We start from the raw sequence: 23,323 nt of genomic DNA, 5'->3' as shown, positions 1-23,323 counted from the left end.
CAGCCAGCATTCCTACTCCTGCTCCGCAGGAATTGGCAGCACATTCAGTTCAAGGGACTGACTTTACACCAACGCTCTCGACACTGGATGTGGTTTATGCCTCAAATTGGCCGGGTGGATAAGACCAGAACAGCCTGCAGTCTGGGACAAGGAGCTGCACCGACACCGGGACTCGGACCAGCCCTGGCTGTTGGGAGGTGGAAAGGGAGAGAGACACAAGCAACACCTACGATGCAGGAACACTGAATAAATACCCTCCACGAGAAGCACATTGCAAAGGGAACAAAGTCAAAATGGTTACAGGGAGAGATGGGCGACTGGCGGAGGGGGAAATACGAGGAACAGGGCCCAAGGGAGCTTGTCTCCTTGCTGACAGTGTTTCTGACAATGCATTGTGTGCTGAGGCAGGTCACAAAGAGCCAGCACCATGGAAAACAGGCTGTGGAGGGACCCATTCAGGTTGCCGTTCTGTGGTAAGTACGATCACTGTACTCAATAGATAGGTTTTACTTTCTCAATGAAGAGCGGAGCAGTGAGCAGGATGAACTCTTCCTTGGATATCAATGGAATCGATTCATTTTTCTGGAGCTTCAAGGCTCTCTCCATTGCCTGTCCAAGCCGGTGAGGAGCCAGCTTTGAGCCAGCGTCGAGATAGCCAACAGAGCTGGACGAGTCTCCGATGTTCACGGCATCTTTCAGAGCTTCGAGCAGAACCTGACACAATGTCCGATCAGCTTCGTCAGAATCCGCGAGCACATCAAACAATCTACCAGAAACCTTCACAAACTCCATGAAGATGAGGCAGGTTAACACCCCGTGCCGGAACACACCAAAAGGAACAGCCTCGTGATCCCAGCATTGCAGTTTGTGGATCAGGGAGCAGGATGAGAGCTGAGCGGCTGCACAGATCTGTCTCAGGAGCTCGGTATAGGCTCGGCCCTTTAGCCCGGCTTTCTTCTTCTTGCCAATGGAGGAGCTGAGGATCTGGAAGGCCGAAGCCAGGTTCCTGCTGAAAGCTGGTCTGCCGTAGTGACAAAGCAGCAGCTGTTTCAACGCTCTGGAGACCAGCTCCTACACAGAGAGTAAATAAGCTTTGGTCAGTCTCTTCATCCAGCTATAGCCCGACACCCACTGACCACCCCCTCCAAACCCCCATGACACCTTCAACATTCAAGGCCCTTCCAACCTCCACTGACAAGCCCCGACAACCACCACAGCACCCAAACCTCCCCAACACCCACTGACCCCCCTCCTGCCGTCACCCACTGTAAACCCACCCCCACTGTCTCCCCCCTCCAGACACTGACCACCCCCACCGCCTCCTCTCACCAACACCCATCTACCGCCCACTCCACCCCCTCCCATCACCCTCCGCCCCCACCTGAGACCCGCACCCTCCCTCCCCATCCTCTTCCACCCCCCACCCACCCCCCACCCCCACCCCCTCCCCCTCCCCCACCCTCCCCCCTCCCCTCCCCTCCCCCACCCCCCTCTCCCCCCACCCCCCTCTCCTCCTCCCCCCCTCTCCTCCTCCCCCCTCCACCCCTCCTCCCTCTTCCACCCGCCCATCCTCCCTCTTCCCCCCCATCCTCCTTCTTCCCCCCCATCCTCCCCCCCCCATCCTCCCTCTTCCCCCCAAGCCTCCCTCTTCTCCCCCCATCCTCCCTCTTCCCCCCCCCCCATCCTCCATCTCCCCCCCCCCATCCTCCATCTCCCCCCCCCCATCCTCCATCTCCCCCCCCAGCCTCCCTCTTCCCCCCAGCCTCCCTCTTCTCCCCCCATCCTCCCTCTTCCCCCCCCCATCCTCCATCTCCCCCCCCCAATCCTCCATCTCCCCCCCCCCCATCCTCCATCTCCCCCCCCAGCCTCCCTCTTTCCCCCCCCCAGCCTCCCTCTTTTCCCCCCCCCAGCCTCCCTCTTTCCCCCCCCATCCTCCATCTCCCCCCCGGCCCCATCCTCCCTCTTCCCCCCCCATCCTCCCTCTTTCCCCCCCCCCCCATCCTCCCACTATCCCCCCCCCCATCCTCCCTCTATCCCCCCCCCCATCCTCCCTCTTTTCCCCCCCCAGCCTCCCTCTTTTCCCCCCCCAGCCTCCCTCTTCTCCCCCCATCCTCCCTCTTCCCCCCCATCCTCCATCTCCCCCCCCCATCCTCCCTCTTCCCCCCCATCCTCCATCTCCCCCCCATCCTCCCTCTTCCCCCCCCATCCTCCCTCTTTTCCCCCCCCCCATCCTCCCTCTTTTCCCCCCCCCATCCTCCCTCTTTCCCCCCCCCATCCTCCCTCTTCCCCCCCCTCCCTCCCTCTCCCCCCCCATATCCTCCCTCTCCCCCCCCATATCCTCCCTCTTCCCCCCTCATATCCTCCCTCTTCCCCACCCCTCCCTCCTCCCCCTTCATCCCTCTTCCCCCCCATCCTCCCTCTCCCCCCCGATCCTCCCTCTTCCCCCCCCATATCCTCCCTCTTCCCCCCCCCATATCCTCCCTCTTCCCCCCCCCCATATCCTCCCTCTTCCCCCCCCCATATCCTCCCTCTTCCCCCCCCCATATCCTCCCTCTTCCCCCCCCATATCCTCCCTCTTTCCCCCCCCCCCATATCCTCCCTCTTCCCCCCCCCCATATCCTCCCTCTTCCCCCCCATATCCTCCCTCTTCTTCCCCCCCCCATATCCTCCCTCTTCTCCCCCCCACCATATCCTCCCTCTTCCCCCCCCCATATCCTCCCTCTTCTCCCCCCATCCTCCCTCGTCCCCCCCTCCCTCCTTCCTTCCCCCCCTCTTCTCCCCCCCATCCTCCCTCGTCGCCCCCTCCCTCCCTCCCTCTTCCCCCCCTCTTCTCCCCCCATCCTCCCTCGTCCCCCCCTCCCTCCCTCTTCCCCCCCTCCCTCCCTCTTCCCCCCATCCTCCCTCGTCCCCCCCCCCCTCCCTCTTCCCCCATCCTCCCTCGTCCCCCCCTCCCTCCCACCCCCCCATATCCTCCCTCTTCTCCCCCCCATCCTCCCTCGTCGCCCCCTCCCTCTTCCCCCCCTCTTCTCCCCCCCATCCTCCCTCTTCCCCCCTCTTCTCCCCCCCATCCTCCCTCTTCCCCCCCATCCTCCCTCGTCCCCCCCCTCCCTCTTCCCCCCCATATCCTCCCTCTTCCCCCCCCCATATCCTCCCTCTTCCCCCCCCATATCCTCCCTCTTCCCCCCCCCCATATCCTCCCTCTTCCCCCCCCCCATATCCTCCCTCTTCCCCCCCCCCATCCTCCCTCTTCCCCCCTATCCTCCCTCTTCCCCCCCCATATCCTCCCTCTTCTCCCCCCCCCCATCCTCCCTCGTCCCCCCCCCATCCTCCCTCGTCCCCCCCCCCATCCTCCCTCTTCCCCCCCCTACCCTCCCTCTTTCCCCCCCCCTACCCTCCCTCTTTCCCCCCCCCCCACCCTCCCTCTTTCCCCCCCCCCCACCCTCCCTCTTTCCCCCCCCCCCCACCCTCCCTCTTCCCCCCCCCCCACCCTCCCTCTTCCCCCCCCCCCACCCCTACCCTCCCTCTTCCCCCCCCACCCTCCCTCTTCCCCCCCCCTACCCTCCCTCTTTCCCCCCCCCTACCCTCCCTCTTTCCCCCCCTCCCCCCACCCTCCTTCCCCCCCCTCCCCCCACCCTCCCTCTTTCCCCCCCCCCTACCCTCCCTCTTTCCCCCCCTCCCCCCACCCTCCCTCTTTCCCCCCACCCTCCCTCTTTCCCCCCCTCCCCCCACCCTCCCTCTTTCCCCCCCTCCCCCCACCCTCCCTCTTTCCCCCCCTCCCCCCACCCTCCCTCTTTCCCCCACCCTCCCTCTTTCCCCCCCTCCCCCTTTCCCCCACCCTCCCTCTTTCCCCCCCTCCCCCCACCCTCCCCCCTCTTTCCCCCCCTCCCCCCACCCTCCCCCACCCTCCCTCTTTCCCCCCCTCCCCCCACCCTCCCTCTTTCCCCCCCTCCCCCCACCCTCCCTCTTTCCCCCCCTCCCCCCACCCTCCCTCTTTCCCCCCTCCCCCCACCCTCCCTCTTTCCCCCACCCTCCCTCTTTCCCCCCCTCCCCCCACCCTCCCTCTTTCCCCCCCTCCCCCCACCCTCCCTCTTTCCCCCCCTCCCCCACCCTCCCTCTTTCCCCCCCTCCCCCCACCCTCCCTCTTTCCCCCCCTCCCCCCACCCTCCCTCTTTCCCCCCCTCCCCCCACCCTCCCTCTTTCCCCCCCTCCCCCCACCCTCCCTCTTTCCCCCCCTCCCCCCACCCTCCCTCTTTCCCCCCCTCCCCCCACCCTCCCTCTTTCCCCCCCTCCCCCCACCCTCCCTCTTTCCCCCCCTCCCCCCACCCTCCCTCTTTCCCCCCCCTCCCCCCACCCTCCCTCTTTCCCCCCCCTCCCCCCACCCTCCCTCTTTCCCCCCCCTCCCCCACCCTCCCTCTTTCCCCCCCCTCCCCCCACCCTCCCTCTTTCCCCCCCCTCCCCCCACCCTCCCTCCCTCTTTCCCCCCCTCCCCCCACCCTCCCTCCCTCCCCCCCTCCCCCCCTCCCTCCCCCCCTCCCCCCACCCTCCCTCCCTCCCCCCACCCTCCCTCCCTCTTTCCCCCCCTCCCCCCACCCTCCCTCCCTCTTTCCCCCCCTCCCCCCAGCCTCCCTCCCTCTTTCCCCCCACCCTCCCTCTTTCCCCCCCTCCCCCCACCCTCCCTCTTTCCCCCCACCCTCCCTCTTTCCCCCCACCCTCCCTCTTTCCCCCCCTCCCCCCACCCTCCCTCTTTCCCCCCTCCCCCCACCCTCCCTCTTTCCCCCCCCCTCCCCCCACCCTCCCTCTTTCCCCCCCTCCCCCACCCTCCCTCTTTCCCCCCCCTCCCCCCACCCTCCCTCTTTCCCCCCCCTCCCCCCACCCTCCCTCTTTCCCCCCCCTCCCCCCACCCTCCCTCTTTCCCCCCCCTCCCCCCACCCTCCCTCCCTCTTTCCCCCCCTCCCCCCACCCTCCCTCCCTCTTTCCCCCCCTCCCCCCACCCTCCCTCCCTCCCCCCTCCCCCCACCCTCCCTCCCTCCCCCCTCCCCCCACCCTCCCTCCCTCCCCCCCTCCCCCCACCCTCCCTCCCCCCCTCCCTCTTTCCCCCCACCCTCCCTCTTTCCCCCCCTCCCCCATCCTCCCACTTCCCCCCACCACCACCCCCCTCCCCCCATCCTCCCCCTTCCCCCCACCACCCCCCTCCCCCCATCCTCCCCCTTCCCCCCACCACCCCCCTCCCCCCATCCTCCCCCCATCCTCCCTCTTCCCCCCCCTCCATCCTCCCTCTTCCCCCCCTCCATCCTCCCTCTTCCCCCCCCTCCATCCTCCCTCTTCCCCCCCCTCCATCCTCCCTCTTCCCCCCCCTCCATCCTCCCTCTTCCCCCCCCTCCATCCTCCCTCTTCCCCCAATCCTCCCTCTCCCCCCCAATCCATCCTCCCTCTTCCATCATCCTCCCTCTCTCCCCCCCCCCCCCCCCCAATCCATCCTCCCTCTTCCCCCCTCCTCCCTCCATCCTCTCCCACCTCCCCTGTTCATTCTCTCTCCCCTATCCCCATCCTCCCCGGTTAGTAGGAGAAGCCTGGGCTGCTGCCGCCGCTCCGGGTACCTGCTGCTGTCTCGGGGCGGGTTTCTCCACAGCTCCCTCCGAGGCCGCCGCCAGGTTTTCGAAATATTCGCTGAGGAAAGAGACCGGATCTTCGGGCCTGTTCTCCAGGACCTTGAGCAGCGCCTCCCGGAGTGTGGGTGTGAGTGCAGCCGGGACAGGAGGCTCCGACAGCAACTTCGACCGACCAGAAACCGCCGCTGCTGTCGCCATCTTTGTGCGGGGCAGGAACGGTGCTACCTGGAATCCCGACCCCGGAGATCCGGTTCCCCCCGGGAATCTGGAGCCGAACATTTGTTCCGGGAATTCATAATGACAAACAGCAACAATGTGCCTTTATATAGCACCTTTAATGCAGTAAAATGTTCCAACGGGTTTCATATGGCGCGCTATCAAACAAAACATCTTATCTGGGGATTTTTCCACTTTCAAGCCCAGTAAAACCACAAATACCTCCTCCACCCAATGTTACTTTGTTCAGTTATATCACCTCCCCCTCCCTTATTTCTATACCTACATTGTCCTTCTCCATTGTGAACGTTTTGTGAACGAATAAGAAAAATAAGAGGTTACCAAAAGCTTGGTCAAAGAGGTAGATTCTAAGCAGTGTTTGGGGAATGAAGTGAAGAGGCAGAGACTCTTGGGAAGGAATTCCAGACCCTGGGGCCCAGACAGCTGAAGGCACGGCCGCCAATGGTGGAGAGATTGAAATCAGGGCTGAGGAGGAGGTTGGAATTAGAAGCGTGCAGACACCCGGAGGGCATTGGAATAGTCAGATCTAGAGCAAAAAAGCATGAGGATTTCAGCCGCAGATGGAGCTGAAAGCGGCCGAGTGGGCAATGTGATGGAGTTGGTCTTAGTGACAGCACAAAAGTGAGGTCAAAAGACCATCCAGGGGTTAAATATGACACCAAGTTTACAACGTGACCGGTTCGACCACAGGCAGTCACCAGGGAGAGGAATAGAGTCAGTAAGAATGGAGATTGTAACAGGGACCAAAGACATCTGCTTCACTCTTCCCAATATTCAACATTCTGCCCATCCAGTTCTGGATATACTCCTTTCAGGTGAAGCAATGTTTCACTTGCACTTCCTTCAATTTGGTTTATTATATTCGCTGCTCCTAAAGGGGTCTCCTCTACACTGAGGACGCTAAACACAGACTGGGTGACCACTGTGCGGAACACCTTTGCTCAGTCCATAAGCATGACCCCCAACCTTCCTGTCATTTGCTATTTTAACTCAGCACCTTGCTCTCATGCCCACATGTCCGTCCTTGGCCTGCTGCAATGCTCCAGTGAAGCCCAGCGCAAGCTGAAGGAGCAGCATCTCATCTTCCGATTGGGCACATTACAGCCCGCGGGACTCAACGTTGAGTTTGGTAACTTTAGATTTTGACATTTCTCCTCCATCTTAAACACCCTTTCTTTTTTAAATATCCCATACGCATAGTGGCTCAAAGTTAAAAAAAAGCCCTCCCCTCTCACACCAGGCCATCTGTCTTCTATTCTGAACGTTGCTACTTTTTGTTGCTGTTCCTACTGTTATGGGCCAGAGTTTAGAGAACCCCAAAATATATCATGGAGTTCACCTGTCCCACAATGTTTAATAGATCGTGGTATGGGGAGCACACGGCCCACTCTACAGATGTACAGCAGAAATGGAAATGTTTTTTTTAAGAGCAAAACAATGTTTATTCTATGAACCCAAGTTAACCTTTTTAAAACATACAGCAACCATCAATTCAAATACAACCCCCAAAGACTACAACACTAAGTAAGTCTTTAAGCTTTCCTTTTAACATCCATACGACTTTAAAAAAACACCTCTAACAGAAGCACTTCAGGTTAAAGTCACTACTGAAAACATTTATAATTCTGAATTCACCAAATGATCAAGAGATAGTCTTTTCATGGCAGAGAGATCAACAGTACAGCTGCTCTGTCTGGCTTCAGCTCCAACACTGAAAACAAAACTAAAACACACCCTGCAGCCTGCTCAAAAACGAAAGTAAAAAGCTGACAGACAACCCAGCTCCACCCACACTCTGACATCACTGCAGTAATAAACACCCATTTCTTAAAGGTACTCTCACCACACAGAGTTTCTCTACGCCTCGGCATTTCTCTTTAAAGTCAGATACTTTAGTTCAATTTGATCGCAGAGTCCCTTGTAATTCTCCAACACAGGAGCATTGGTTATCACAGCTTTCAGGCCGTCAAATGCCTGCTGAAAGTCCGCTGTCCACTGAAATTTTCGACGTTTCTTCAGCAAGTCCATCAGTGGAGCAATCACGCCACAAAACCTTTGCACAAATGTTCGATCAAATCCACTCATGCCAAGAAATCACATTACTTCCCTTCGTCTCGAGGGTATCGGAAACTCCCCAATAACTTTTGTTTTCACATCCCGTCTGACCATTTGACCCTGTCCGATTGTATGGCCAAGGAAAGTGACTTGGGCTTTTCCAAATTCACTTTTGGCTAGGTTTATCACCAAACCCGCCTCCTGAAGTCGATCGAATAACTCCATCTGATGTTTCAAATGTTCTTTCCATGTCTGGCTGAAAATTACCAGATCTGCGATGTATACCGCACAATTGGGTAATCCTGAAACAACTTTGTTAGTTAACCATTGAAATGAGGCTGGTGCGTTTTTCATGCCAAATGGCATATCTTTGAATTGGTATATACCAGCTGGAGTCACAAAAGCGGAAATCTCCTTCGCCCTTTCGGATAAAGGTACCTGCCAGTAACCTTTAAGTAAATCCAGTTTGGAAATAAAAGCTGATTGTCCCACTTTCTCAATGCAATCCCCCAAATGTGGGATAGGATAAGAGTCCGTTCTTGTAACTGCATTAACCTTTCTTTCATCTACACACAACCGTTGGGTACCATCTGGTTTAGGTACCATCACTGTGGGTGAGCTCCATTGGTTGCAACCGACTTCAATTATGCCATTTTTAAGCATACTCTCAATCTCTTTGTTAACCGGTGCAAATTTTAAAGGGTTAAGTCTATATGGATGTTGTTTGATTGGAACAGCATTTCCCACATCTACATCATATATAACCATTTTAGTACTTCCCAATTTATCTCCACAAACTTGCCCACATGATATCAATAATTCTTTCAGGTCAGTTCGTTTTTCCTCTGGAAGGTAACTCAACAATTTATTCCAATTTTTAAGAACATCCTTATTTTCCAATTTAATTTGAGGTATGTCAAATTCACAGTCATCTGAATTTGGTTCGGCACTTTGAGTTAGAATCATTAAAACCTCCTCCTTTTCCTCTCCTCCCCTTTCAAAGTACCTTTTAAGCATATTCACATGACACACTCGGTGAGTCTTCCTTCTATCTAGTGTTTTTACCACATAATTCACCTCACTTAATTTACTTTCAATCTGATAAGATCCACAAAACCTTGTTTTTAAAGGCTCCCCTACCACTGGTAAAAGTACTAAAACTTTATCTCCACTGGCAGAACTACGAACTTTGGATTTCTTGTCCGCTACCCGTTTCATCACATTTTGTGCAACTTTCAAATGTTGTCCAGCCAATTCACCTGCTCTATTTAATCGTTCCCTAAAATTTGACACGTAATCCAATAATGTAATTTCTGATTTCTCACTCACCAATTTGTCCTTAATCAATTTAAGTGGTCCTCTTACTTCATGACCAAAAATAAGTTCAAAAGGACTGAATTTGGTTGGCTCATTAGGAGCATCCCTAATTGCAAACAGTACAAATGGAATTCCTTTATCCTAATCCTCTGGATAATCTTGACAATAAGCCCTCAACATTGTCTTTAATGTCTGATGTCACCTTTCTAACTCTCCCTGTGATTCTGGATGGTACGCAGTTGATTTAAATTGTTTCATTCTTAAGCTATCCATAACGTCTTTGAATAACCTGGAGGTAAAATTTGATCCTTGATCCGATTGTATTTCGTGGGTAGTCCATATCTAGTAAAGAATTAAGTAACTCCTCCACAATCCTTTTATCTGTAATATTACGTAATATTACTGGAATGCCCTCTGGAAACCTAGTAGACACATCCATTATCGTCAAAAGATATTGATTCCCACTTTTTGTTTTAGGAAGCGGCCCTACGCAATCAATTAGGACCCTTGTAAAAGGTTCCTCAAATGCTGGAATGGGTATTAAGGGCACTGGTTTTATCACTGCTTGAGGTTTACCTATCACTGGACATGTGTGACATGATTGACAAAATTTACCTACATCTTTATGTAGTCCAGGCCAATAAAAATGTTTCTGGATTTTAGCTTGAGTTTTCCTTATTCCTAAATGACCTCCCACTGGTACCTCATGTGCAACTCGCAATAGCCCTTTTCTATACCCTACCGGCAATACTACTTGATGAACTACTGCCCATTTTTCATCCGCCTGCATATGTAAAGGTCTCCATTTTCTCATCAAGCCATCACTTTTACGGTAATAACCCTCTGGTATACACGCAGATTCCTCTTCTGTGTATGCTTTCTGCTACATCCGGTTTATTTCTACATCTTTCTGTTGTAACTCTGCCAATTTTCCTGAACTAAAAATATGCGCCTCATCCTCCACCTGTTCTGGTTCTTTTTCAACCATCTGATCAAAAATAGTTTCTGATAATTGCACATCAACTTCATCTTCACTCTTTGATTTCTTGTTACTACACAATCCGGATAAATCCCAGGATATTCGTCCTTCAACACTTCAGTTGTCTGATTTTCCACTGGCTTATCAACCACAGTAGGCATCACTCCCACCTGCGATCCAGCTATATCATTACCCAAGATAAACTGTATTCCTGGACAAGATAGTTTCTCTATTACTCCTACTACCACTTCACCACTCTTCACTGGACTTTCCAACCTGACCTTATATAATGGAACACTACTCCTCTCACCCTGAAATCCACATATTACCACCTTTTCTGGCAACATTCTTCCCAAACTACATAACTCCTCATCTCTTACCATTAAAGATTGACTCGTGGGGGCAGCCCAGTGGCACAGTGTGTTAGCCCTGCAGCCTCACGGCGCTGAGGTCCCAGGTTCGATCCCTGCTCTGGGTCACTGTCCGTTTGGAGTTTGCACATTCTCCTGTGTTTGCGTGGGTTTCGTCCCCACAACCCAAAAATGTGCAGGGTAGGCGAATTGGCCACAGTAAATTGCCCCTTAATAGGAAAAGAAAAAATGACTGGGTACTCTAAATTTATAATTTCAGAAAAAGATTGACTAGCTCTCGTATCTCTTAAAATTCTGACTTCTTTACCTGCTCCTCCTGATACACATGAGTAAACTTGACCCACACAAGTAAATTCTTCAAAGAGATCTGGCACCTTCTTATCAATCACCTCTTGATCAGGCTGTACAACCTTTTGCACCTCCTTCACTTTACTTGGGCTTTCCTTTACCGCTTTCACAAACCCCACTGTCTTATCCTGTTTTACCACATCAGCCTTCCCAGTGCTTTTCTTCAACCACCAACACTGTGACTTTACATGGCCTAGTTTATTACAGTGAAAACATTTGAAACTTTTCATTTCTATTCCACCCTCCTGGATTTATTTTTTAATCAGAGGTACACGCTCCTTATTATCTCCGATCAGATCACCTTTACCTTTACCACTTGAGTATTTCTCATGTCCCCAGTTTCTATCCCTCACAGGCTGAAACTGATGTCGGAAACCAAGCTTTGATTTATGAACTAATTCATAATCATCTGCCATGTCTGCTGCTAATCTCGCAGTTTTAACCCTCTGCTCTTCCACATGAGTTCTCACTACATCAGGAATTGAATTTTTAAACTCCTCCAAAAGTATAATTTCTCTGAGAGCTTCATACGTTTGGTCTATTTTCAAAGCCCTTACCCAAATTACTCTGTTTGAGCCTTTCAAACTCCATGTATGTTTGACCAAATTCTTTCCTTAAATTTCTAAACCTTTGTCTGTAAGCTTCAGGCACTAGCTCATATGCACTTAAGATGGATTTCTTCACCCCCCGCATACATCCCAGATACCTCCTCCGGTAGTGATGCAAACACTTCACTAGCCCTACCAATCAGCTTTGTTTGAATCAGTAATACCCACATGTCCTGTGGCCATTTCATTTGTTCAGCTACCTTCTCAAATGAAATGAAAAAGGCTTCCACCTCCTTCTCGTCAAACCTTGGCAATGCTTGGACATATTCAAATAGATTCCCACCAAGCCTTTGACTTTGACGCTCTTTCTCACTATCCTCGTCACTATCATCCAACTGTACATTTCCCTTTACCTCTGCCAATTTTAACATGTAGCATGGCCATTTTCTGAAGTTCAAAATCTCTCTCTTTATCTTTTTCCCTGATCTGTGTCATAATATCCACTCATGTATATAATGAGATGCAGACAGGCAGTGATTGACACACAGGATGACCAGTAAGCACACAACAGAGTGCAGCCAATCACCAGAAAGGACACTACCACTATAAAGCCAGAGGGCACTAGGTTTCCCGCTCTCTTGGGACCCAGCCACTGAGACAGTCAGAGTTCACGAGCTAGCAAGCACAAACACCATGCGGTAGCTGGTAAGTCTGGTCCGGCTACTACAAGGTCTCCAGTCAGTTCAGTATAGTGTCGACCCACAGCTGAATATGTATATCAGTTCTACCGTTGAATAAAACAGTGTTGGATCTTCTCCAGTGTTAGACGTCTATTTCTAGCTCCCCTGCATCGTGTGCAGTCCACATCGAACCTACCTGCCTAACACATCATGGTACCAGAGTGATACTGATCTTGACGGGCCTACCTCGAGTGAATCAGCATTGACCAGCAAGCAGCCATCCAGGAAAATGGAAAACATACAGCCTCCTCCCAAGCTCTGCATCTCCGGCAACCTCGGCGCCAATTGGAAGATCTTCAAGCAAAAGTTCCTCTTGTACATCGAGGCCTCCGACCTCGAGGCAGCATCGGATGCCAGGAAGATTGCGCTAGTTCTCTCCACCGCGGGGGACCACGCCATCCACATCTACAACTCTCTTATGTTTGCTGACGGCGAAGACAAAATGAAATTCAAAACAGTTCTGCTGAAGTTTGACAGCCACTGCGACATTGAGGTGAATGAGAGCTTTGAACGGTACGTTTTCCAGCAGAGCCTTCAGGGTAAGGATGAACCTTTTCAGTCCTTCGTGACCCATCTCCGCATCCTAGCGCAGTCATGTAACTATGACTCGACGGCTGATTCCATGATCCGGGATCAGATAGTTTTCGGGTCCACTCCGACTCCCTTCGGCAGCAGCTCCTGAAAGTCAGACAGTAGACCCTCTCTGTCGCAATCGAGACGTGCGTTGTCCATGAGCATGCTAAGAATCGTTACTCCACATCAATGCGACAGAAACCGCAAAGCTGGCCTCCCACGAGGTGGAACGGGTGCAGGCCATTGCACAAATGCAGGCCGTTTTGCGCACTTTTCCCGTGTCCCTGCGCATGCACGCCACGACCGAGTGGACGACGAGCCCGCTAACCCGACTGCGCAGGTGCGTACGTCGACCGACCGCACTGCACCTGCGCGATGGCGTACGGAAACCGCTGACGTCGGCCTCATGACGTGTCCGAATTGTGGCTCCGCCCATTTAAAGCAGCAATGTCTGGCAAAAGGACGCCGGTGTCTACAGTGTGACAAGCTTGGCCACTACGCAGCCCTTTGCAGATCTGCTCCACCGCTCAGCAGCCAGCGATCCCAGCTGCGGCGCAGAAGTGTCCGCACAATACAACAAGGCATGCCAGATTCCGATCCCGACAGACCCTGATGCTGAGTGCCTCATGTCCCCGTACCGGGTGGGCATCATAACTACGCATGCGCTGCCTTCCACCACACCTATGCAACGCCTCTCGATCCTCAGTGTGGATCCCGACGACGAGTGGTGTGTTGTCCTCACAGTTAACAAGGCTCGCTTCCAATTTAAACTGGACACCGGCGCATCAGCGAACCTCATCTCAAAATCCGACCTCGACACCATCCGCGCCAAACCAAGCATTCTTCCACCGGCCTGCCAGCTCCTTGACTACAATGGCAATGCCATAGCTGCCAGTGGCTCCTGTCAACTAGGGGTATCCAACAAGGCGATCAAGGCAACACTGCGGTTTGAAATCGTCGGGCCTGACAGAGCGGCCCTGCTCGGTGCTCGAGCCTGCAAGCTCCTGAACCTGGTTCAGCGAGTCCACACCATGTCATCATCACCGGCGACAGCCTCGCCTGATGGAAACTTGCAAGCCGACATAGATTACATTATCACGCAGTACCACAGCGTATTCGATGGAGTGGGCACGCCCCATACCGATATAAAATCCTGCTCAAGCCGAACGCCACCCCTGTAATTCATGCACCTCACCAGGTGCCGGCACCCCTCAAGGATCGTCTGAAGAAGCAATTGCAGGACCTCCAAGACCAGGGCATCATATCGAAGGTCACAGAGCCAACAGACTGGGTCAGCTCCATGGTCTGCGTAAAGAAGCAGTCAGGGGAGCTTCACATTTGCATTGACCCTAAGAATCTAAACCGCAACATCATGCGGGAGCATTACCCGATACCAGTGAGATGGCTCATGTCAAATTCTTTACTGAGCTGGATGCCTCCAAGGGTTTTTGTCAAATACAGCTGGACATGTCCAGTCGCAAGCTGTGCACGTTTGGTCACTACTGCTACAGCCAGATGCCTTTTGGGATCATATCTGCCTCCGAAGTATTTAACCGCATCATGGAGTAGATGATGGAGGGCATCGAGGGAGTGCGAGTATACGTTGACGATGTAATTATCTGATCCACAACGCCCCAGGAACACATCGCTCGCCTCAAGAAGGTATTCCAGAGAATTCATGAACATGGTCTCCAGCTCAACAGGGCCAAGTACTCATTTGGTCAAACGGATATTAAGTTCCTGGGTGACCACATCTCGCAGCAGGGCGTGCGGCCAGCTGCCGACAAGGTCTCGGTGATTAATGCCATGAAGACCCCAGAGGACAAGAAGGCGGTCCTCCGCTTCCTCGGGATGGTCAACTTCCTCGGGAAATTCATTCCCAATATGGCACCCCACACCCGGCCCTCCGCCATCTCGTCAAGAAGTCGATGGAATTCCAGTGGCTGCCCACGCATGAAGAGGAATGGCGTGAGCTGAAAGCAAAGCTCACCACAGCCCCGGTTCTAGCGTTCTTCGACCCAACCAAGGAAACCAAGATATCGACTGATGCAAGCCAGGACGGCATTGGGGCAGTGCTCCTTCATCGAGATGACTCCTCATCCTGGGCTCCAGTGGCGTATGCCTCCAGGGCCATGGCGCCCACTGAGCAGCGGTACGCTCAGATTGAGAAGGAGTGTCTGGGCCTCCTGACAGGGATAGTCACGTTTCACGACTACGTTTACGGCCTGCGTAATGAGCGACAACGGTCCTTGCATTTACAGCCAGGAATGGTCTGATTTTGCACAGTCCTACAACTTCCGTCACGTAACCTCCAGTCCCCACTACCCGCAGTCAAACGGGAAGGCCGAGAAAGGGGTCCATATTGTGAAGCGATTGCTGTGCAAAGCTGCAGACTCAGCCTCCGACTTCAACCTGGCGATGCTGGCATACAGGGCAACCCCACTGTCCACTGGGTTGTCTCCAGCGCAGATGCTCATGAATTGCACTCGGAGGACCACAGTTCTAGCCATCCATGTTCCAGACCTTGACCACTTCACGGTCTTACAGAAAATGCAGCAGTCACGGGCCCAACAGAAGGCCACATATGATGCTCATGCCACGGATCTACCCCAGCTGGCCCCAACTGATCATCTTTGTGTCCAGTTGCCTGAGGGCGGCTGGTCAGCCACAGCTGTTGTGATCAAACAAGTGGCCCCAAGATCGTTCCTTGTCCGCATGGCTGATGGCTCCCTGCTACGGGGACACAGACGGGCGAAGAGTTCCAGGCCCACTACCTGACCGAAGTGCCCCGCCGCCTACGATGCTTCCTCCGGACGTACCCTGCCACGAGGCCACCGATCTACCAGCCATCCTGCCGGCTCATGCGACCACCACGATGGCAGCGACCCCGCCTATCCACGTGCAGGCGGCTCCTGATCCACCTCTGCGGCGATCGACAAGAATTTGTCACCCACCACAAAGACTGAATCTGTAGACTGAACTTTAGTACACTTTGTGACTTCATTGATTTAACCTCTGTAAATATTGTTTTGTTTGCCATGTATCTGCAATATCGACACCTTCCTATGTATAGACGTCCATTTAGACACCTTTTGTATGTAGTCAGGCACATATATATATGCACGCACACCTTAGTATTTATTTATCTAAAAAACAAAGGGGGGGGGAGATGTCATAATATCCACTCATGTATGTGAGATGCAGACAGGCAGTGATTGACACACAGGATGACTAGTAAGCACACAACACAGTGCAGCCAATCACCAGACAGGACACTACCATTATAAAGCCAGAGGGCACTAGGTTTCGCGCTCTCTCGGGACCCAGCCACTGAGACAGTCCGAGTCCACGAGCTAGCACAGTGCAAACACCATGCGGTAGCTAGTCAGTCTGGTCAGGCTACTACAAGGTCTCCAGTCAGTTCAGTATAGTGTCGACCCACAGCTGAATATGTATATCAGTTCTATCGTTGGATCTTCACCAGTGTTAGACATCTATTTCTCGCTTCCCTGCATCGAGTGCAGTCCACATCGAACCTACCTGCCTTACACATCAATCTGTACCTCCCTTTCTCTTTCTTTTTGTTCTGCTAGGGCTATTCTTTCTTTTCTCCTTTCTTCTCTCACCTTTTCTTTTTCCTCTTTCTCTTTCCGCTCTCTCTCTCTCTCTTTCCTCTCTTTCGTATTCAAGCTGCTTTAATTCTTCCTCATGTTCCAATTGTTTAATTTGCGAATGAATTTTTGCCATTTCCAATGAGTCAAACTCTATCTCAGGCAACTTTAAATGCTTAGCCACCGCCATAATTACCTCATCTTTTTGCATTTTGTCAGGTAATGTGAACTGCAATGTTTTTGCCAAATCTAAAAGTCTGCTTTTAGTCTCTGACCGTAAGGTACTGTGTGTGACCGTCTCCACTGCCAAAAACTTCAGAGCCTCTGAAAGAGCCATTGTCCACAACACACTCCCCACTTAAACTAGAATACCACACCGGAAAAGCAACCACAATATGCTCACCCCTCACTGTCTTTAAGTTCACTAAGCCAATCCAATAGATAGACTTTTATACCGGACGAGCCCCCAATTTGTTATGGGCCAGGGTTTAGAGAACCCCAAAGTGTATCATGGAGTTCACCTGACCCACAACTTTTTTTTTTAATTTTAGAGAACCCAATTATATATATTTTTTCCAATTAAAGGGCAATTTAGCGTGGCTAATCCACCTAACCTGCACATCTTTGGGTTGTGGGGGTGAAATCCACGCAGACATGGAGAGAATGTGCAAACTCCACACTGACAGTGACCAGGGCCGGGATTCGAACCCGGGTCCTCAACGCCACAATCCCAGTGCTATCCACTGCGCCACATGCCGCCCGACCCACAACGTTTAATGGATTGTGGTATGGGGAGCACACAGCCCACTCTACAGATGTGGTACAGCAGAAATGGAAAAGTATTTTTTAAAGCAAAACAATGTTTATTCTATGAACTCAAGTTAACCTTTTTAAGACATAGTGAACATCTTAGGAACCATCAATTCAAATACAACCCCCAAAGACTACATCACTAAGTAATCCTTTAAGCTTTCCTTTTAACATCCATACAACTTTAAAAAAAACACCTCTATCAGAAGCACTTCAGGTTAAAGTCACTCCTGAAAACATTTATAATTCTGAATTCACCAAATGATCAAGAGATAGTGTTTTCATGTCAGAGAGATCAACAGTACACCTGCTCTGTCTGGCTTCAGCTCAAACACTGAAAATGAAACTGAAACACACCCTGCAGCCTGCTCAAAAACGAAAGTAAAAAGCTGACAGACAGGCAGCTCCACCCACTCTCTGACATCACTGCAGTAGTAAACACCCATTTCTTTTTTTTAAATAAATTTAGATTACCCAATTATTTTTTCCAATTAAGGGGCAATTTAGCGTGTTCAATCCACCTAACCTGCACATCTTTGGGTTGTGGGGGCGAAATCCACGCAGACATGGAGAGAATGTGCAAACTCCACACTGACAGTGACCAGGGCCGGGATTCGAACCCGGGTCCTCAACGCCACAATCCCAGTGCTATCCACTGCGCCACATGCCGCCCGACCCACAACGTTTAATGGATTGTGGTATGGGGAGCACACAGCCCACTCTACAGATGTGGTACAGCAGAAATGGAAAAGTATTTTTTAAAGCAAAACAATGTTTATTCTATGAACTCAAGTTAACCTTTTTAAGACATAGTGAACATCTTAGGAATCATCAATTCAAATACAACCCCCAAAGACTACATCACTAAGTAATCCTTTAAGCTTTCCTTTTAACATCCATACAACTTTAAAAAAAACACCTCTATCAGAAGCACTTCAGGTTAAAGTCACTCCTGAAAACATTTATAATTCTGAATTCACCAAATGATCAAGAGATAGTGTTTTCATGTCAGAGAGATCAACAGTACACCTGCTCTGTCTGGCTTCAGCTCAAACACTGAAAATGAAACTGAAACACACCCTGCAGCCTGCTCAAAAACGAAAGTAAAAAGCTGACAGACAGGCAGCTCCACCCACTCTCTGACATCACTGCAGTAGTAAACACCCATTTCTTTTTTTTAAATAAATTTAGATTACCCAATTATTTTTTCCAATTAAGGGGCAATTTAGCGTGTTCAATCCACCTAACCTGCACATCTTTGGGTTGTGGGGGCGAAACCCACGCAGACACAGGGAGAATGTGCAAACTCCACACGGACAGTGACCCAGAGCCGGGATCGAACCTGGGACCTCAGCACCGTGAGGCAGCTGTGCTAACCACTAGGCCACCGTGCTGCCCTAACACCCATTTCTTAAAGGTGCTCTCATATGACACTACATTCTCCCTCCTTTCAGATCTGATGAAGACTCAAAGGACTCAAAACGTTAACTCGGTTTCTCTCCTGATAGATGCTGGCAGATCTGCTGAGTTTTTCCCAGCATCCCCTGTTCCTGATTCAGGGTGTGACTAAGCAATCTGTTCATTTGGAAACAATGGAGGCGTTGTGAGGGGTGGTGCTAAGGTAGAGTTCGGTGTCATCAGCATAAATGTGGAAACTGACACTGCGCTTTCAGGTGAAGTTGTCAAAGGGCAGAATGTATGTGAGAAATAGGAGGAGTTGTGGCGGTGGTGGTGGTGGTGGTTGTGGTGGTGGGGGGGGGGGGGTAAGAAAAGGAGAAAATGAGCGGTGGGAGGTGGGGGGAGATACCGGAGACATAAGTTTTGGATGTTTTATTTTAAATCAATGACCAATCATGGGGGTCTCAGCTGAGAATTAGGACCAATGAAACTAAGTGAGGGGCTAAACCCAGATAAGGATTCCCTTAAGAATATGATCATTTGACTGATTAGAGAGAAGTTTAGCCGTCGGAGAATCCTTGAAGCATTCCTGAAAATTATTTTTTTTATGTGTTTTGCTCTGTCCGTGTGGAGTTTGTACATTCTCCCTGTGTTTGCGTGAGTTTCACCCCCACAACCCAAAGATGTGCAGGGTAGGTGGATTGGCCACACTAAATTGCCCCTTAATTAGAAAAAATGAATTGGGTACTCTTAAAAAAAAATTTAAAGGTGTTTTGCTGAAGTGACTTTTAATTTTAAATCCGGAGTCACTTTTATCTTGACGTTTTTGCTTTCACTCTTCAGTGTCTCAAGGACATTTCAATGTACACACAGAAAAGTATTTCACTTTAATTTTGTGTGAATGTACCAAGATGAGTTCTGACCCTCTGACAGTGCAGCACTTTCTCAGTACTGACCCTCCGACAGTGCAACACCCCTCAGTACTGACCCTCTGACAGTGCAGTGCTCCCTCATTACTGACCCTCTGACAGTGCAGCACTCTCTCAGTACTGACCCTCTGACAGTGCAACACTCACTCAGTACTGACCCTCTGACAGTGCAGAACTCCTTCAGTACTGACCCTCGGACAGTGCAGCACTCCCTTAACATTGACCCTCTGACAGTGCAACACTCCCTCAGTACTGACCCTCTGACAGTGCAACACTCCCTCAGTACTGATCCTCCGACAGTACAGCACTCCCTCTGTACTGACCCTCTGACTGTGCAGCGCTCCCTCAGTACTGACTCTCTGACAGTGCAGCACTCCCTCAGCACTGACCCTCTGACAGTGCGACACTCCCTCAGTACTGACCCGCTGACAGTGCAGCACTCCCTCAGTACTGAGTCTCTGACAGTGCAGCACTCCCTCAGTACTGAGTCTCTGACAGTGCAGCACTCCCTCAGTACTGAGTCTCTGACAGTGCGGCACTCCCTTATCACTGACCCTCTGACAGTGCGGCACTCCCTCAGTACTGACCCTCTGACAGTGCAGCACTCCCTCAGCACTGACCCTCTGACAGTGCGGCACTCCCTCAGCACTGACCCTCTGACAGTGCAGCGCTCCCTCAGTACTGACCCTCTGACAGTGCAGCACTCCCTCAGCACTGACCCTCTGACAGTGCGGCACTCCCTCAGTACTGACCCTCTGACAGTGCAGCACTCCCTGAGTACTAACCCTCTGACAGTGCGGCGCACCCTCAGTACTGACCCTCTGACAGTGCAGCACTCCCTCAGTACTGACCCTCTGACAGTGCAGCACTCCCTCAGTACTGACCCTCTGACAGTGCAGCATTCCCTCAGTACTGACCCTCTGACAGTGCAGCACCCCCTCAGCACTGACCCTCTGACAGTGCAGCACTCCCTCAGCACTGACACTCTGACAGTGCGGCACTCCCTCAGCACTGACCCTCTGACAGTGCGGCACTCCCACAGGACGTCTCTCTGACAGTTAATCCAAGGCTGTATCTTCTTTCCCGGGTGATTATAAAGCTTCTGTGTCACTGATGGCAGAGCATTGGGCTCTGTCCAGCATCCGGGGCTAATATTTCTGCTGCAATCAGCATCACAAAGCGATTATAATGTCATCATCAGTTTGCAGGAACTTGCTTTGCACTAATCAGCTATCCCACTGTCGACATCACAACCATCTCTACACTCAAAGTGTATTTCCTTGTTTGTAAAATGTTTTTGTATTCGAGGCCGCGAGTATAAGTTCTTTATTTCTTTCTGCGTCTGACAACTTTAGCTGCTCCGCTTGGCCTGGGAAAACCGCTCAGCTGGTGCCTGCCCCTCAGCGCCGTCTGCTGTGTGCCCCTTCAGTAGCTTTTCATGTGTTAATCACCAAACCCTGGGAACGGTGATTGGAACATGTTCTCTCCTCGCTTTGTTTAATCAAACCCCAAACATTCAAAGCAATGTTAAAAATATCTCGGTGTGTGTGTGTGTGTGTGGAGTGAGGCGGGGGAAGACTTTGTCCCTGCACTTACTCCCCTCCCCTCCACTCAGCCCTGTCTGGGGGCAGTCAGGTTTCAAACACCCATCGGTATACACAGCAAAGCCATTTGCAAATGCATCTGGGGATTAGGAGTGGGAGGGGAAACTGCTGATTCGTTCTGCAAACTCAGCTTTGGACTGCAGCTTCAACAAGGAACCCAGGGTGTGATCGCTCGGACGCTACTCAGGGTCCCAGAAACTCTCTAGCCAGTTCCCCAAATCCCATTTTTCTTTTAAGTACCCAATTCATTTCCCCCCCCCCTCATTTAAGACGCAATTCTGCATGGCCAATTCATCTCCCCCTGCACATCGTTGGGGTTGTGGGGGTGAGACCCACACAGACACGGATGTACAAATCCCATTTTTTGCCAAATCTGTAGCTCAAGCCCCTAGAGAACATTCCAGAAGCTTAGAGTATAGCGTAGAAGCTCTACAGTTCAGAAGGAGGCCATTTGGCCCATTGAGTCTGCACGGGACCTCTGAAAGAACACCCCATCTAGGCCTACTCCCCTGCCCTATCCCAGTAACCCCATCTAACCTTTGGACACTAAGGGGCAATTTAGCACAGCCAATCCACCTAACCTGCTCATTTTTGGACTGTGGGAGGAAACGGGAGCACCCGGAGGAAACCCACGCTGAAATGGGCAAACTTCAGTCACACAAGGTCAGAGTCGAACCTGGGTCCCTGGCGCTGTTTGACAGCAGTGCTAACCACTGTGCCATGGTGCCACCCTTAATATAGGGGTCAGTCGTAGCTGGTCTACAAGGAGCAGATGGTGACACATTGCAGCCGTTAAGTTGGGCGATTCCAGTAGTGTTGACTTTGGCAGCCGATCTGAACTGACATTAACAGAGGATGAGCCTGTGGCTGCACTGGGGACAGGAAGGATTGGGGCTCTGCAAAGGGTGACGAGCAAATTGTCCCCCACATGACCACCGTCTTTGCTGCATTCAGAGTCCAACTGAACTCCAGGTTTAATGTCCACGTCAGCAGATCTCCAGTGTTTGGTATGGAGGATGCCCCACAACAGGGAAGCATTGGATCAGCACAAAACACCTTCCAGTTTTCACTTTTATTTCAAAGATTAAGAAAAGAATCTTAATCATAGAACTTAATATCAACAAATATCACACACAAAGATGGAGAGACAGGGATAGGGTGGGGGCAATAAGGAGAGCGAAGGAGACAGGGAGGGTGGGAGACAGGGAGAGAGACAGGGTGGATGGAGATGTTGCAAAGGACAGGGAGAGGGGGAAACAGGGAGGGGGAGAGACAGGGAGGGGGGAAGAGAGAGACAGGGAGGGGGGGGAGAGAGAGACAGGGAGGGGGGGGGAGAGAGACAGGGAGGGGGGGGAGAGACAGGGGGGGGAGAGACAGGGAGGGGGGAAGAGAGACAGGGAGGGGGGGATGAGAGAGACAGGGAGGGGGGGGGAGAGAGACAGGGAGGGGAGGGGGGGTGAGATAGACAGGGAGGGGAGGGAGAGAGACAGGGAGGGGGGGGAAGAGAGACAGGGAGGGGGGGGGATGAGAGAGACAGGGAGGGGGGGGAGAGAGACAGGGAGGGGAGGGGGGGTGAGAGAGACAGGGAGGGCGGGGAGAGAGACAGGGAGGGGGGGGTGAGAGAGACAGGGAGGGGGGGATGAGAGAGACAGGGAGGGGGGGGATGAGAGAGACAGGGAGGGGGGGGATGAGAGAGACAGGGAGGGCGGGGAGAGAGACAGGGAGAGACAGGGAGGGCGGGGAGAGACAGGGAGGGGGGGGGATGAGAGAGACAGGGAGGGGGGGGGGGATGAGAGAGACAGGGAGGGGGGGATGAGAGAGACAGGGAGGGGGGGGGAGAGAGACAGGGAGGGGGGGGGAGAGAGACAGGGAGGGGGGGGAGAGAGACAGGGAGGGGGGGGGAGAGAGACAGGGAGGGGGGGGAGAGAGACAGGGAGGGGGGGAGAGAGAGACAGGGAGGGGAGGGGGGGTGAGAGAGACAGGGAGGGGAGGGGGGGTGAGAGAGACAGGGAGGGGAGGGGGGGTGAGAGAGACAGGGGGGGAGGGGGGGGGGCGAGAGAGACAGGGAGAGAGACAGGGAGGGCGGGGAGAGAGACAGGGAGGGCGGGGTGAGAGACAGGGAGGGCGGGGAGAGAGACAGGGAGGGCGGGGAGAGAGACAGGGAGGGCGGGGAGAGAGACAGGGAGGGCGGGGA

General features: G+C 52.7%; 1 protein-coding gene across 1 annotated transcript; it reads right to left on the bottom strand.

The window, feature by feature from the left end:
- Positions 1-6: 6 nt before the first annotated feature.
- tpgs1 (tubulin polyglutamylase complex subunit 1) lies at positions 7-6,068 on the bottom strand. The gene is made up of 2 exons (XM_072482400.1): positions 5,598-6,068; positions 7-1,071 (listed from the first exon to the last, which is right to left on the bottom strand). Exons 1-2 carry the CDS (start codon positions 5,886-5,888, stop codon positions 493-495), a joined length of 870 nt encoding a protein of 289 aa, XP_072338501.1. The 5' UTR covers positions 5,889-6,068; the 3' UTR covers positions 7-492.
- Positions 6,069-23,323: the final 17,255 nt, after the last annotated feature.

Source organism: Scyliorhinus torazame, chromosome 18 (assembly GCF_047496885.1).
Source record: "Scyliorhinus torazame isolate Kashiwa2021f chromosome 18, sScyTor2.1, whole genome shotgun sequence".
Classification (NCBI taxonomy): Eukaryota; Metazoa; Chordata; class Chondrichthyes; order Carcharhiniformes; family Scyliorhinidae; genus Scyliorhinus; species Scyliorhinus torazame.
This window is presented reverse-complemented; position numbering and strand designations above follow the sequence as displayed.